General features: G+C 42.3%; 1 protein-coding gene across 1 annotated transcript in view; it reads right to left on the reverse strand.

Annotated features, from left to right (window-relative positions):
* Positions 1-3,051: 3,051 nt before the first annotated feature.
* The window catches only part of LOC107384948 (uncharacterized), a 12,161-nt gene continuing 154 nt past the window's right edge, over positions 3,052-15,058 (reverse strand). The window contains exons 1-6 of the mRNA XM_015958477.3: positions 14,663-15,058; positions 12,166-12,389; positions 11,451-11,553; positions 11,272-11,367; positions 10,411-10,922; positions 3,052-9,571 (exon numbers count right to left, since the gene is read on the reverse strand). The exon at positions 14,663-15,058 is cut by the window's right edge and continues 154 nt beyond it. Coding sequence (XP_015813963.1) covers positions 8,173-9,571; positions 10,411-10,922; positions 11,272-11,367; positions 11,451-11,553; positions 12,166-12,389; positions 14,663-14,704 — 2,376 coding nt within the window. The 5' untranslated portion in view covers positions 14,705-15,058 and the 3' untranslated portion in view covers positions 3,052-8,172. The remainder of the gene's footprint in view (positions 9,572-10,410; positions 10,923-11,271; positions 11,368-11,450; positions 11,554-12,165; positions 12,390-14,662) is intronic.

The following is a 15,058-nucleotide window of genomic DNA, read 5'->3' on the forward strand; positions in this document are numbered from 1 at the left end:
GAGTCTTAAGATAGGATAACTGATCCTGGTCCTAGACATTCACCATCCAGCATGTTTTGGGTGTTTCTCTGCTCCAACACATCAGATTTTATCCACTGAGTGATTCGTGGGCCTCTGCAGAGCTTGACGAGCTAAGCAGGTGATTCAGCCATTTAATCAGGTGCGTTTGAGCAGGGAAAACTTCTGAAACATGCTGAAAAGCTGCCCTCCAGGACCAGGACTGGTTCTTTCAGAGATCTGAGAGGTTTGACTTTTATCTCATTGGTCAGGAACTAATGAATGGTACAAAAGGTATAACACAAAAACATCTTGCTTCCTGTGTGAGGCTGTTTCTGAGGGTGAAGGTGTGTTTTTTTAACAAAAAAAAACATTTTTGATTTGTTTTTTAAATCCAATAATTTGATCTAGATGAACTCCCAAATATTTGATTTCAGTCACAATTTTTAATTTTGCTCCTTGAAACTCATTTATGTGTTCATCTCCAGCAGGCTGGACTACTGCAATGGTCTTTAGACTGGTCTTCCCAAAAAAGCTGTGAAGCAAACCTGTTCAGAATGCTGCTGCTAAGAGTCTTAACAAGAACCAAGAGAACCGAGCACATCACTCATGTTCTTAAATCTCTACGCTGGTAAACTACAGAATCCACTTCAAAGTGCTTTCATAAATCTCTCAGTGGCATGGAGACAAAGTATATGTGGGATCTCCTTCCAGTGTGTACATCCAGCATGGCTGTGAGACCTATGGGAAACAGTCATCTGCCCCATGAGATGTCTAAGCTGCAGCTGTTACACACCTGCTTAGACTCTATTAAAACCTGGATGGCTGGGAACTTTCTACAGCTGAAGGAAGATAAGACTGAGATCCTCATCTGTGCCCCAGACAAGCTGGTTCCCAAAGTCAGAGACTCTCTTGGTCAGCTTGCTTCTCACACCAAACCCTCGTCAGGAATCTTGGTGTGACCTTTGACCCAGCTCTCACCCTGGATTCTCATGTCAGTTCTCTTGTTTGCTCTTCCTTCTTCCATCTCAGGAACATTGCTAAGCTGAGTCCCATTCTGTCTCGCTCTGAACTTGAGACTTCTCCACACCTTCATCTCCTCACGCTTAGACTACTGTAACTCTCTTTTCACGTGTCTGAGCAGAACCTCCCTGAACCGTCTACAGGTGGTTCAGAATGCCTGTACTCGGCTTCTGACCAAGTCCTCCAAACACACCCACATCACCCCGCTTCTCCTCCAGCTTCACCGGCTGCCAGTCAACTTCAGGGTTCATTTCAAGATCCTGGTTCTGGTCTATAGGGCCTTACATGGACAAGCACCATCTTACATAGGTGATCTTCTTAGTCCCTACACCCCCAGCAGGTCCCTGAGGTCCAGTGACCAAAGCCTGCTGGTTGTGTAACGCACCAGGCTGAAGACCAAAGGTGACAGATCATTTGCTGCTGTGGCCCCCAGACTCTGGAACTCTCTCCCCCTGAGCCTGAGACCAGTGGACTCTTTTAAAAGCAGCTGAAGACTCATTTGTTCAAGCTGGCTTTCGTATGACCTTCTTCACCACCCTCTCCTTGTTCTGCTCTCCCCACCTATTCCACCTTCCTCAGGATCCACTGACTCTTTCCTATTCTCTCTCTCTCTCTCTCTCTCTCTCTCTCTCTCTCTCTCTCTCTCTCTCTCTCTCTCTCGCTCATTCTTTTCATTTTTAATCACAATTGTTTATTTTTGCTCATTTAAAATATAGTTTTAATCCTTTTCTAAATTATTTTTTATATTTTACATTTTTTGTTTTTGTGAAGCACCTCGTGATTTTTATCTTGAGAGGTGCAATAGAAAATATCTTTTCTTCTTCTTCTTCTTATGGTAGAACCTCGGGTCAGAACCAAACAGGATGAAGCTGCTTTATGCTGCACAGAGATGGAATCAGCTTCCTCGTGACCTCAAGCATGCCCCAACTCTAGAAACTAAAATGAAAATTTAAAACCTTCATGTATTCATCAGCCTCTGACTAAATGCTTCTATGCTGCACCTTCTGTACTGTAACTGCTGCTCTTTTGACTTTGCCTTTAATCTGTTTTTTGAATCTGAAATTTATATCTACATTTTTTTATTGTGTTTGCTGTTCTTGCTTCTGTAAAGCACTTTGGATTACTTTTGTTTTTGAAATGTGCTATACAAATAAAGCTGCCTTACCTTGCCTTAATAGTTAAACTTCCAAGAAGATAACAAAGAGATAACTATTCCTCCTCCTCCTTCTTCTCTTCATAATCATCCACTTCCTCCTCTTTCTGCTGCTTCGTTTTCTCCTAATATCGATGCTACCAAGATGCCAAACGAAAGATTTGGATTTTAATTTCCAGTTAAGATAAAGGGCTCAAATGTTCTTATCTAAGTATTGGAGAAGAACCAAAGTTTGGTTCCTTTTCTCATCACTGGGAGGCGCCAAATCCCCATTTCGTTGTCATGTCCAAAATATTTTACTGAGCAAAGAGTGTATTCAGCAGCTTTAGTTGTCAGTTTCAGAATTCAGCACACGCTGCTAAATTCTCAGTTCATCTAATTGTGAAAATGTAACTAATAAACTATTCAGACTCAAAAACCAGCTGCTGTCAAGCTTTTAAACTATGTTCTAAAAGTTCACTTTTCTGCTGTTTTGGATTTTTTTCTCCATTCTTCTCCTACTTTTTGGCCTTCATTACACCTGTTGGTGATTTTTGCCTCTAAATCTTTAAAGATAAGTTCAGCTCATTTTGATGGTTTAGCTTACTATCAGCTTCAGTTCAGCCATTCAGCAGCTTCAGCATCCAGTCTTCAAACAGTGTTTCTGCAAGAAATGCTGTGTATCTAGTTATCTTTGTGATCTATTTTGTTATTACCCTGATTTAAGTGTTGATTTGTCACTTATGTAAACAGAAATCAATTCCCTCTTTCAATTTTTTCCCAGGCCAGTAGGATGCAACTATTCTCTCTCGATGTATCTGGAGCAGGAGATGGAAAGAGGCTTTCTCAGTTCAATGTGGAGAGCTGATGAATGAATAATGAATCCAAAAAGCACAGTGTCATAGCTAATTAAAATCTCTTTATTACAACCACATGTACATCAGTGTATCCCAAAAAACTTGCTGTGGTGAAAAGTGCTCTTGCACAGACAGATGGAGGTGGTGTTGCAGGCTGGATGGAGCGATTGCCAGATGGAGTAGAACAAGCGTTTCGTTCCCCAGCAGCAAGTATCTCCACTCCAGTGTGCTTTTAATTTCACATCACATGAGGACAGCAGTGCTATTTTCAGCCGTCCTTAACGTAAGCAAAGAGAGGACGGCTTCCCTCCTCGTCATCCATTATTCAGACTGTTTGAATCACAGCCGAGAGAGAAAAGGGAAAATATGGAAACAAACGTTTGGATTCTTTCTCTTCTCGCTGAGTGCTCTGCGTGTTTTACACAAACTGTTTGACATTTCAGGGAAGTCTTCTAGTTCTCCGTTTTCAGGTCAAATGAACACAAGAATGTGAGTTAAACACCGACACATCCAAGAAGATATACTTTGCACAAAGGCTGGAAGACGTGGCAGATAGGAGTAAGTCACGCTGCTCCAAAGCTGCTGAGTTTAACTAATGAGGCTGTTTAATAAATGTTCTGGATCCTCTGTTGGATTTTCATAATAATGAAATCAGCTTTAGAGTTCCCTCTTACCAACAACTTTCATCCAGAGCAAAAAAACACAACCAACCACGCCAAACCTTCCTGCGAAGTATTTCGTTTCATTCTAAAATGCTGATATCTGATTTTAAAGGAAGAAAATTCTTCTTGCGAGGGCAACACCAAATATGACTCCATATGCCTGTTTTTGTTTATTTTTTAAATACATATAAAAAAGATTGGTAACGCTTTATTAGCACTACTTGGTGCACTATTATGCATTAATAAACAAAGAATCCCTCTATAAACAATCCCAATAATGTTAACTATTAAGTATCCTTAAGATTAGGACAAAGGGCCTGGGGTTGTCTGTTAATACTTTATTTAATAGTTTATTAATGCTTAATAATGCACTAAGTAACACCAATAAAGGGACCCTTATTGTAAAGTGTTACCAAGAGATATTTTGTTGGTCTTCTTTCCTCAGTCAGACTCCAGTTCTGCCACGTCTCTCCAACAAACACACAAAGCTGCTTGTTGTTTGAAACAAGAGAGAAAACAGAGCAAGGAAATTGGATTTAAATTATCTAAATATGAACATGGTGGGAGTGATGCTACTCTGCAGATGTGTGGCTTCAGAAACTAACAGACCTACTTTCCATGAGTGTACCTCTGTGTGATGTACAGCCTCCATCAACCTACAGAATCACATGGTCAAACCTCCAGAGGCGTCGGATGACTCCATCATGTCTTCACTCTCATTCGCAGTGTGTGATAAAATCAATATATACATGTCATAACGACACAAAACAACAGTAAATTCGGTTTTAAAATTCCATTTAAAGATGGTAATATTTATACTTCATGTCTCTCTGAGAAAAGTTAATCAACCAGCTTTTCAATTAAGTAACTTAATGACATTCAAGGATCATAAAAACAGTTCACATTAGTTTCCAAGCCACAAGGAAAATATTGAAATATGTCCAACACAACCACAATTAACTATTTTTCCTCCATAAATCACTATGATAGTTTCTAAAGAAAACATCAACACACACACAGTCATTCTATCTACAGGTGTTCCACTGGCCTCGGTCCCTGGTACAGCTAGGTAAGGAAAACATTTTATATAAAAATGATGTGCAAAACGTTGTCTCCTTAGGTTCCTCTGGTGGAAATCAGTGTAAATATCTACATCACTGTTGTTGTAGTAGATGTCACCATTACTGTGCACTGAGTTGTGCATCTGTTTGATCTAAAACTAATGACTGAATTCACTGAATACCTGACTCCGCTTCTGTCTTATTAAAACTATCTTGAGGTATTATTGCACTTGTTCCTGAACTGCAGATCTGACCCAGTGCAAAGTGGAATGTTTCTGACACCATCTGGGGCTCCGACTGCCCCGGGCTCAAGGGATGCTGCAGATTTCTGCACAACCTGATGTCAAGTTGATCGTCTCTCCCTTAAAACTGCTTTACCACAGTAGCTGCAGATTTCAGTAAATATGCATGTGCAGATAGAGCTGTAAACATCCTGACAAGAACAGTTACGTTGGCAGGAAACGAAAGCCATGAGCTGTGGTAGACTAAATATTTTATGCTGCATTCACATCTGCAAAAGAGGAGAACAAAAGTTGCATAAAGATGCCACTCTGATGGATGGAGCTCACTTGATTAAACATGTTACTTTTATGCTGCATCAGTTTCCTGCAAAGCACCTATTGTCACCCTAACCCTAACCCTCTGTCAAAAGACCAGAAGACGCATCCAGCAGCTGAACGATGAGAACAGAAAATAGTCAAATAACAGTTAACAGAGGGGTAAAGCTAGTGCAGGGGTGGATTTTCATTAGAAAAATCAAAGTAATGGCACCTTTGCAACTATTTTTTGTAAAATTTCCTCCTCATTGTTTGATTCTCAGTGGGACATGTCTTTACTGGCTTATCCACAGTCATTTTATGGCATTATCCTGAATACAGCAGAAAACATCAGTCAGAACATTTAAAGAGCAAGTCACCCCCAAACCAACTTTTTTTTCTGATAAACGACATGAACGAGTGTCTAATCGTGTTGCAGACATGTGTAGTCAATCATTTGGAACTTCAGTGCATTTTAGTTCAATTTTAAATATTCTTCCTAAAGCTGTCAGTGTTGCGCCGTCGTCAGGTAAAAACTCTGCACTGTATTTGAATTTAAATCTGCCACCGCTACTGGCTAAGAGGTATGCTATGATGTAAACTGGTATATTCTGATGTCACAATGCCATTGTAAGCCTGTGTGTTTGTGTATTTGTTAGCTGCTCCGCCCTCTCGGTCTGACAGGCAACAGTATTTGTTGCATTTTTCAAATATTAAGTGGGAGTGAAGTAAGTCTCTTGTAGGGGGTGACTTGCTCTTTAAGTTGTGGGTCAAATCTTCTGTGACCTACATGACAAAAATATCCCCTCCCACCAATCAACACTCTTTTATCTGAGTTGCAAAACTCACAGATCTACTTGTAAACAGGTAAACGTTCAGGATTTGGCACTGCATCTTTGTTGTCTGTTGTCTGCTGTTGTCATAGAGACAAACATATTAACCAGTATTGCTCTGCAAAAAGGTCCAGTTTCAGGTACAAACCCTGCTGTTTGTAAATTTTTTAGATATTCTGTGGATTAAATGTAACTAAAATATGTAGCATGAAACCTATGGTGCAAACATACAAGCTCATTTGGCCTCATTGGGTTGTTTGTCATTGCAAGCATCATGCACTGACTCACATTTTGTCCCGAGTGCTGTACAGAGGTCATGCGCCCAGACAATGCTATCCGTTGTGATGTACAGGAATGACAGTGGGAATCCTTCTATCAGACGTACGTGTAGAACAAACAATCCAACATTTCCGTAAATCTGATTGCTCCTTGTCTTTTACAGAGAAATTAGAAAATGGATATCAGCTTCATGCAACAGGAACAAAAATAAATATGGAGGATCTGTCTGAGAAATGAGTCCCCAAAACACTTTAATTGAATACATAGTTGATTGTGAACACACGCTTAGGACCGGTTCACATGGCAAGATCATTTTTGACCTGATTCTTCCCATCCAACAATCTTAAAATCACGTAATGGCTCTAAAGATAATCTTCTCAGATATTCCTGCTGTGTGTGGTTTGTTGCACTAAGAGAGCTCTGGTCTGCTCGGAAGAATGTCTGGACCAGTCCAGTCATAAATCAGGGTGAATGGGACGTGATGCAACTTTTTTCATATTTTTAAATACTTTTCTTGAGCCAGTGCTAAAATGAGCCTTTACAGGGTTTATGTAAGGCCGCCCAGCCCCTATCGCCCCATGTGGCCAGAAAATCACGCTTGCAACTTCACAGTTGCCGGTCCGCTCAGTTGGACTTTAAAAAAAAACTGAGCTGACATACCTGGTGCTGCTGTCTGGCTCCAGCACGTTTCCTTCATGCTTTTGATCATGAACACAGCTGATTTTTTAAATTTAATGATGAATCACTCCTCTGGACTCTTAGGAACGCTGAGAGACGTTTCAGCTGTTAGATTACGGTGTTAAAAAGTCGGACGCACAGTGAGATTTTTTGGTTTTGCTTCTACAAACGGGCACTAGGGGGTGCTAAAAGCAAGCCAAAACTGCCGTCTCCCTTTAACACGTTGAATTGTCTTGGTACAATTTTGGCTGATGCACACTGCATGCTCCTCCTCCGTCATGTTTCTGTTCTCCAAAGTTACATTTGATCTCACGCGGTTTTGCAGGATTTCCCGTCTGACCGAAATGTACGCGAGTGAAATCGGTTCGTGTGTAGCGTGTGGTTTTTATTGTGTGGCTGTACACCACACACTGTAGGACCAAAACTAATATATATATGTGATTTTTTTTCACCACTTGTGGGTCTTTCCTGCTTAGGAAACTGTTAGACAGTTTTAAAGTCTTGCAGTGTGAACCGGGCCTAACAGTCAAATACACAAATCTTGATTCTAGATATGCTTCCTGCTAAAATTAAACCAGTTTTGTAACTGTAAAGTTTATCTATCAGGACATAAAAAAATGCAAATATTTTAACTGATCAGAAAAAATACCTGACCTGGTGTTGAGAAAACCATGAATGGGGTGTTGTTGGAATACAGTAGCTAATGAAAAGATTGAGATCAGGAAAAATGTTTAATTTATCTCTTTATAAGAAGTTTCTTTAGTGGGCCCGGTTATTTGGAGCAGACTAAACCGCTGCTGATTTGTTTAGTTTTTTTTTTTTTTTCTTATTTTACAAGCTTGAACTGCTGCTCTGCATTGGGCTTGTCTCAGCACTTCCTGTCTACTGTTGCCTACTCTATTCTTTAATCTCTTTTTCATTTTTGCTCCTGTGAAGCGCCTCGTGATCTTTTACCTCGAGAGGTGCTGTATAAAAAATTGTCTCTTTTTCCTCTTCTATTGAAGCTGATATCCACCTTCTCATGAAACTGAGAAAGACCTGAAAACAAGCAGATGTTTGGGATCACACACATTTCTCACCAAAAGAATTGCAATTAGACGCAATCTCCATGCGGTTACACAGTGGTGACTGTGAGCAGGGAACTTGGACACAGCATGGTCTCCTGGTTGTCCAACCTGTTTCCATGAGTCAGCAGTTCCTCCACTGTTGTCCAGTCATCCAATAGCTTTCTGTGCCTCAGACGACTCAGCTTTCTTTGACTCATTTCCAGGACCATGTTGCATCGTCCTTCTGCAAAAGGTCCAACTCCTCTACTTTCTAGCACAGCTCCATCTCCAATGGAGGCCCCTCCCCTGCTGGTGCTGTGTCGTACAGGCATGCCTCTGGCCATCAGCTGCTGCTGCTTTTGCTCACGAGCCAACAGGAAGTGTTCCTTCCTCTCCGTTCGACTCCAGTAGCGACCGAGCAGCATGTCAGCGCTGGTCTCTTCATCGGTGCTCATCCCACTGCGTTCATCAGCCAGCTGAGATGCCCTGTCTCTGAGCATCTGGCTCCGTGTGATCCGTGAGGGTGGAATGGGTTTGCCGCCAAGACCAGGTTTTGACTGCAGACCAGAACTGGGATTAGGACTTGAATTCCCATTTATTTGTCTATTCTTTGCGTCACATCCAACGGTAATTCCAGCTCCTGGTGGGCCCTCCAATGTGCTATAAAGACCTCTACCTCCTCCACCTCCATTGGACTGACGACTGGCTGGTTTGGGCCATGTGTCATTGACGTCTCCAGCTTGTGGAGGGTGGACATGACTTAGGAGGGGCTGCTGTTCACTGGCTTGGCTCCTCTCCAGCTCCTGATGCCTCTCTCGTTCCTTCTCCTCCTGAATCTTTGCCTCCCTTTCCAGCTCTTTCTCCTTTTGAAATTGACATTTTTGCTCCAGTTCCCGTTCTCTCTCTGTAATTATTGCCTCAGGTATCAAGACTCTTTCCTTTGAGTGCCACCAGTCATTGCGGGGTATCTGGCCATTGTTTTCATAGCACCGCTCATTGTTGCTTAAGCATCTGATGTGCCCCAGAGCAGTTGGGTGTTGTTGGGCTGACAGGGCCATGCCTGCTGGGTGGGAAGCCACCACACCTGCTTCTAGCTCACCGTCCTCTAGCAGGCCCGGTGGAAGAGCGCTTTGTGGCGTGACTCCTCCACAGTAGTGCAAAGTCGCTGCACAATAAGATGGAGATGCTGGGTGGCTAGCCCGTCGGCGGTACTCCTGTGGAGGAGGGCGATGGTGGAGGGTCCGGCTTCTCCTCAGCATCCCAACTGAGCTCGACCCCTGGTGGTGGTACTGCTGCTGCATGGATACTTGTGGTCTACGGTGGCTGGAGGGGGTGCTGCAGGTGGACAGGACTGGAGCAGTCATTCGTGAGACCCCAGCGTGGGAAGGGTTGAAGAGCGCTCCACTGCTGGAGCTGTGACGGTTCAGAGAAGGTCGGTCAGCTTTGTGAAACTGGACCGACGAAACCCTGTCAATGAAAACATTTCAGTTACGACATGAACCGAAGTCAGCATGTGGGTGATTTAAAAGTCATGCAATCATACAGCAACACTGATTATGCTTCAAACTCTAGAAATCTGCCTTAAATGAGTCTGAACTGGTCTAGAAAGATCATTTTGTTTTTGAAAAGATGCAACAGAATTGCATTTTTATTGTGAATGTGTAAATGTGCTGGTGTGGCTTGACTTAGAGGACCAAAACACAGTCAAAGCTCTGGAGATGCAAGAAGGGGAACAGTTATAACCCTCTCAGGCTCAAAATAAGTTTTGATAAAAGAACGAACAACTGAGTCCTTCAGGGGTACATCTGAGTTAAAAATGCTCATGAAATACGTACGTGGAGAAACCAGGTAGGTAGGTTTTAACGTTGCACATCTGCAACGCCTGCCTCCAGAGGGTTAAAACACCTCCAAGGGGCAGCGAAGCGAAGCGAAAGAAAACAAACAGATGGCTGAGTGACACAAAAGCTTGACGTGTAACATAAAATTCATTCAGAATAAAAATCCAACTAAACTGAAGAGAGTTGATAAACAAGCTTTTTCAAATGCTTTTGGAATTTAGTGTCAAAAGGAGCAGAAAGCACCGCGAAGAAGAAACGAATATCAAAAACAGTTAAATTTACTGAATTAAACTTTCATCCATCTTTCACCTGTCTGACTTCGTCTTCATCATCTTCATTATTCACACCTAACATTTTATCATCAAGCAGTGCCATTCAATACCAGACAATTTAAGATCTTTTTCACTTCACCGGTTTGCCTCTCACAACTTTCCAGACCAACCGAATTAAATGTGATAATCTAATTACCTGAAAAGACCACGAGGTGGGACATCCATGACGGGGCCTGCGCCATCGTCCATCCCATGCTGCAGGTGCTGGCATTGAGGCTGCACCGTCAGTGCTTCTGGAATGGCCTCCAGCAGCTCCCTGTGGCTCTTGGGGCAGCTGTCACGCCTCTCACGCCTCTCACACGGTTCGCCCTGATGTTGCATCCTAGCGTTGTACAGTCGCATTCGCTTCTCCAGAAGCCTCTGGAAGTGCCTGAACTCCCCGGTGCTCACGCTGTAAAAGCCTGAGTCACTGAGCTCCGAGGAGATGAAGGACTCTGAGGAGGGAGAACCACCTCCAAAACCCCCAAACCCTGGTGCAGCAAGGTTCCCGTGAGGATGACAGTCTTCTAGGCCTCCTTCTTCTGTTTCTAGTCCCGAAAGGTCCCCTTGATGAAGGGAGCCATCAGTCCAGCCCAGACCACTATCCAGCTCATGGTGGAGGGGCATGAAACCCATTGGCTTCTCCAGAATGAAGTCTTCATCATCGGTCTACAAGAAGACACACACTTATTCCCACATTTATGACTTTAATACACAAAACATGTGCTATAAATACAACAATAAGGAACAGAATTTCTACCCCATTCTGGGTTCAACCTTCGAGAATAGTTAAGAAAAAAAACTTGCATTGAGATTTGGACTACATGAAAGCACGTCATTTATTTGAGTTATGGTTCAAAATCATTTAGGTGACCACGTTCTGACATAACAGGGATTAAAAGAGCTAACGTGGCTCATGGGAGTTTGAATTTGGCCCAGAAGCTTGAGATCCAGTGAGTTTCACACCTGCTGGAAGAGTCTGGCAGGTGCTTTTAAACATAAGTTAAGCTGTAGGTACCTGGCTGTTGCAGGTGGTAGGTTCATCCACGTCTGGATTGCAGCATCCTGTCAGACAGTTCTGTCTCTTAGATTGATGCCTGGAGAGCTCTAGTTCCTGTAGTAGAAAAAGGTGTAATAATTCTATTCATATACTCATTTAGAGTGAGAGAGAAAAAAACATGCATTTATTATTTTCACCTGATGGCTGATGTCCACCGTGTCTTGTGGAGAACTAGACAGGTAACTGTAGCGTCCTGCTTCACAGTGCTCTTGAGGCAGAGAGAGATGACTGTAAAAATGCCTGCAGAAAAATACATTTAGACGTTTTAAATCACATTCTTCAAATCAGATCTCCTCATTCAACAACACAGTCAGGTGGAAGAGTCTAGCCAGTAAATGTGTTAACAGCTCGGCTCTTTTACGAGCACAAATGCGAAGTTTTACATTTGTTTGATGACACAAAAAGGTTGTTTGACTTTGTGATGGCACTCTTTCATTCCAGCATTAGGCTTGAACTCCTAACTGAGAACACAGTTGTGTAAACGCAATCAAAAACAGAATAGTTCAACACCTTTTCTCTTTTTCAGTAACAAAGATGAATACTGTAATAACAAGTTTACAAGTGTGGCAATTTTTACATTCCTTGAATCTTTTTGAAACATTGAACTACCATGGGGTCTGATGTGTGCACGTTTTAGCTGAAGTCATTTATTGCACAAACATCACAGAAATTACTATCTTTACTGAATTACTAAATGTAGGACAACTCATCGTCATTTCTTAGCTTCACCTTCCCTTAAGCTGCTGTCGAGTGTAAGGAGAACCTTGAGATTTAAAAGCGGCAACTTTGTAGAAAAGGAATTGACTGACTAACCCCAGAGTCTACACATGATCTTGCACCGTCTGTACATACCTGTCTGGGTAGGAGGGGCTAGATGTGTTCATCCCCACTCCCATAGGTGGAAGAGGTAGGTTGAGGTGCTGCAGATTAAGGGGAAGTGGCTCCCAGGATTCCCTGATGACATCAGTGCCTCGCCTCCTCTGACCTTTGATCTGTAAGGTGATTGGGCGCTGACTGGCTGCAATGATGCGCAGTGCATCCCGTTGGCTAAGGTGTGCTAGGCTCCGCCCACCTGTCTGAGGTAAGAGAAGCCACAGAGAACAGATGTCATTTGACCAACCGCCACATCTCGTTGACTGATGGCCTGGACAACAAGAGTCTTGGGATCACTCAGGGATCCCGCCACCCACCGGCTGACGGATCCGTCTCAGCCCATTTCTGAGCTTCCATTTCATCCAACAGAGCTACAGTTTTCTAATAGGTTTTGGAAAGAGTGCCAGATTTTGTTTGAAAGATGACACATTTGCAAATAGTTAACAAAAAGCTCAAACTGTGATAAAAAATAGCCACTTGTTCTGGGACTCTAGTCAACACGGTTCTGCACAGAATGTTCTGAGTAATGCCAAAACGTGGCCGGGACAAAAGTCTGGAGCTGCAAACAGAAAGCAGAAAACTTCCAGGTGCCCAAAGATTCTCCAGATCCACGTGTAGATTGCTTGTTTGTAGAGATGTTTGTGCTCGAGGCTGAACTGCAGCGTAAACAGAATATAAAGCCCCCAACTCTGTGGAGCTTTCCTGTGTCTTATGATCTCATCAACCAACTGGATAGAGAATCTGTTCTCAGTCAGAAGAAATAAATGATTCCTCGGACAGAAAGATTTAGAGCATTAATTTTGATTTTTATTCATATAAAATCTGTAAATTATTCCATAAAATCTGAATGACATCCCGAGTCGGCCAGAAAAAGTCAGATAAATCTCCGTCCGGAGGCAGGTCAACAGCTAATGGGGGCTCTAAGCTGCAGCAATACAGTGCATCCATAGCAACATACAAATACAGGTTTACAAGAAAAACAAATATGCTAATATATTCCAAAAAGAAAACAGTTATATAATCACTTAGTATTTAGATTTAGAGGGAATGAATACTAGTGTCTTTTGCTAACTGGTTTCCTGACTCTCTTTCCTGACAACAATAAAAACAACTGAATTAAAAATATGTTTTATATCATCCCCTCACAGTTGATGAGTTCAGGCTGCTGCATGGCTTTATTAAATATTTTAATTGGTTTAACGTTTAAAATCTAATTGATGCTCTATTCTCAAGAAAACAGACTAAAAGAAATAAAATAAAAAATAAATAAAATACTAGCACACACATTTAGTAATGTATATACCTTACATACTATACATATTATTACTTAGATTAGCCATTTTTATATTTTGCTTGTTTTTACGTTACTGTATTTTTGCACAGCTCTGTTGCTGTGAAGCTCGCACACAAGAATTTCACTCGCATGTACTGTACCAGTGTACCTGCACATGTGACGTGACATTAAAAGTGATTTGATTTGATTTGATTAAAAGGGCCCTGAGAAATCAAAGAAACCATTTTCTGAATCCATCTACAGTAAATCAAAATAAACCTTGCAGTTGTTGGGCAAATGCCAGCTGGGCCTTCAGAACAAATGTAGAAGTAGAAGTCTGTGCTGCTGATGGGGTTAGAGATGCTGCTTATCCAATGACCAGATGCTAAACAGTGACATCATGGGAATGAGCTCCAGTTCAGACGAGCACCAAGGAAAACCTGTTTCTGTTGATGCAACAATCCGAATCAGGATTGTACGCTGCCATTTTAAGTGCACAAATTTTTTTATGTACAAATATACGAATTCAGTCTTATTACACAAGAGGGCAGGAAGACCGCACGCTGACAGACGGAAGCTTAAGCACCACTCTGGCACTCAGGTGCTGCGATGATTAGATAAGATAAATATGGACATAGTTGCAATAAAGGGTTAATATTTAGGAATATGAACAAAACACACACACGCACACACACACGCACACACACACACACACACACACACACACACACTGAATCAAATTAGATGCATGAACAGTATTTTTAACTCCAGCACATCACAACCGTGAGTCACCCTCTGTTACACGCACATGCATGCACGCACGCACGCACGCACACACACACACACACACACACACACACAGTATGAGCATAGAAGCACAAAATGGCACCTGTGTGTGGAGACTGAGGAAGGCAGCAGATCGAGCGAGAGCCTTCAGGTGACAAAAACTATGCACAGACGTACACAGAATTCAGATTTTCACACATTCACACTAATTGGTGCTAATTGTGTCAAATCCTGATTAAAAATCACACATTTAAAAACAGTCTTGCAGTATGCTTTTGCATGCACATGCACACACACACACACACACACACACACACACACACACACACACACACACACACTGCACAGTAACATCTTGATTTCAACTGAAATACCGTCTTGAAAATAAAATTGTCATTTATGTCTTTATTTTCTCACCGTTTGGTCTTCCATCCATGGTCCAGACAGCCAGCAGCCCATCGCCACGGCAACAGAAGACAGCTGCCAAGGATCTTCTAAAAATCAGCGATGCTTCTGCTTTCCTTCAGCAGATCCTCTGCGTACCTTTTCACCACCACTCTCTCCTCCTCAGCATCTGCTCTCTCACCACTGTCCTCCAAGCTGTATCCCTTCTTTTTATCCCTTCTTCCTTCTTCATGTATTTCCACAGTAATCCTATAATTGCTTCTTTCCCGTATTGACTGATCTGGGTTTCAGCATTCTCCACTCACACACACACTTGCGCTCTGAGAAGCACGACACGCATACGTGCTGCGCTGCAATCATAAAAAATATGCGCAGGCTGACATGATGCGTTCAGAGATAGAGAGGGAA

The sequence above is a fragment of the Nothobranchius furzeri genome, chromosome 3 (genome assembly GCF_043380555.1).
Source record: "Nothobranchius furzeri strain GRZ-AD chromosome 3, NfurGRZ-RIMD1, whole genome shotgun sequence".
Lineage (NCBI taxonomy): Eukaryota > Metazoa > Chordata > Actinopteri > Cyprinodontiformes > Nothobranchiidae > Nothobranchius > Nothobranchius furzeri.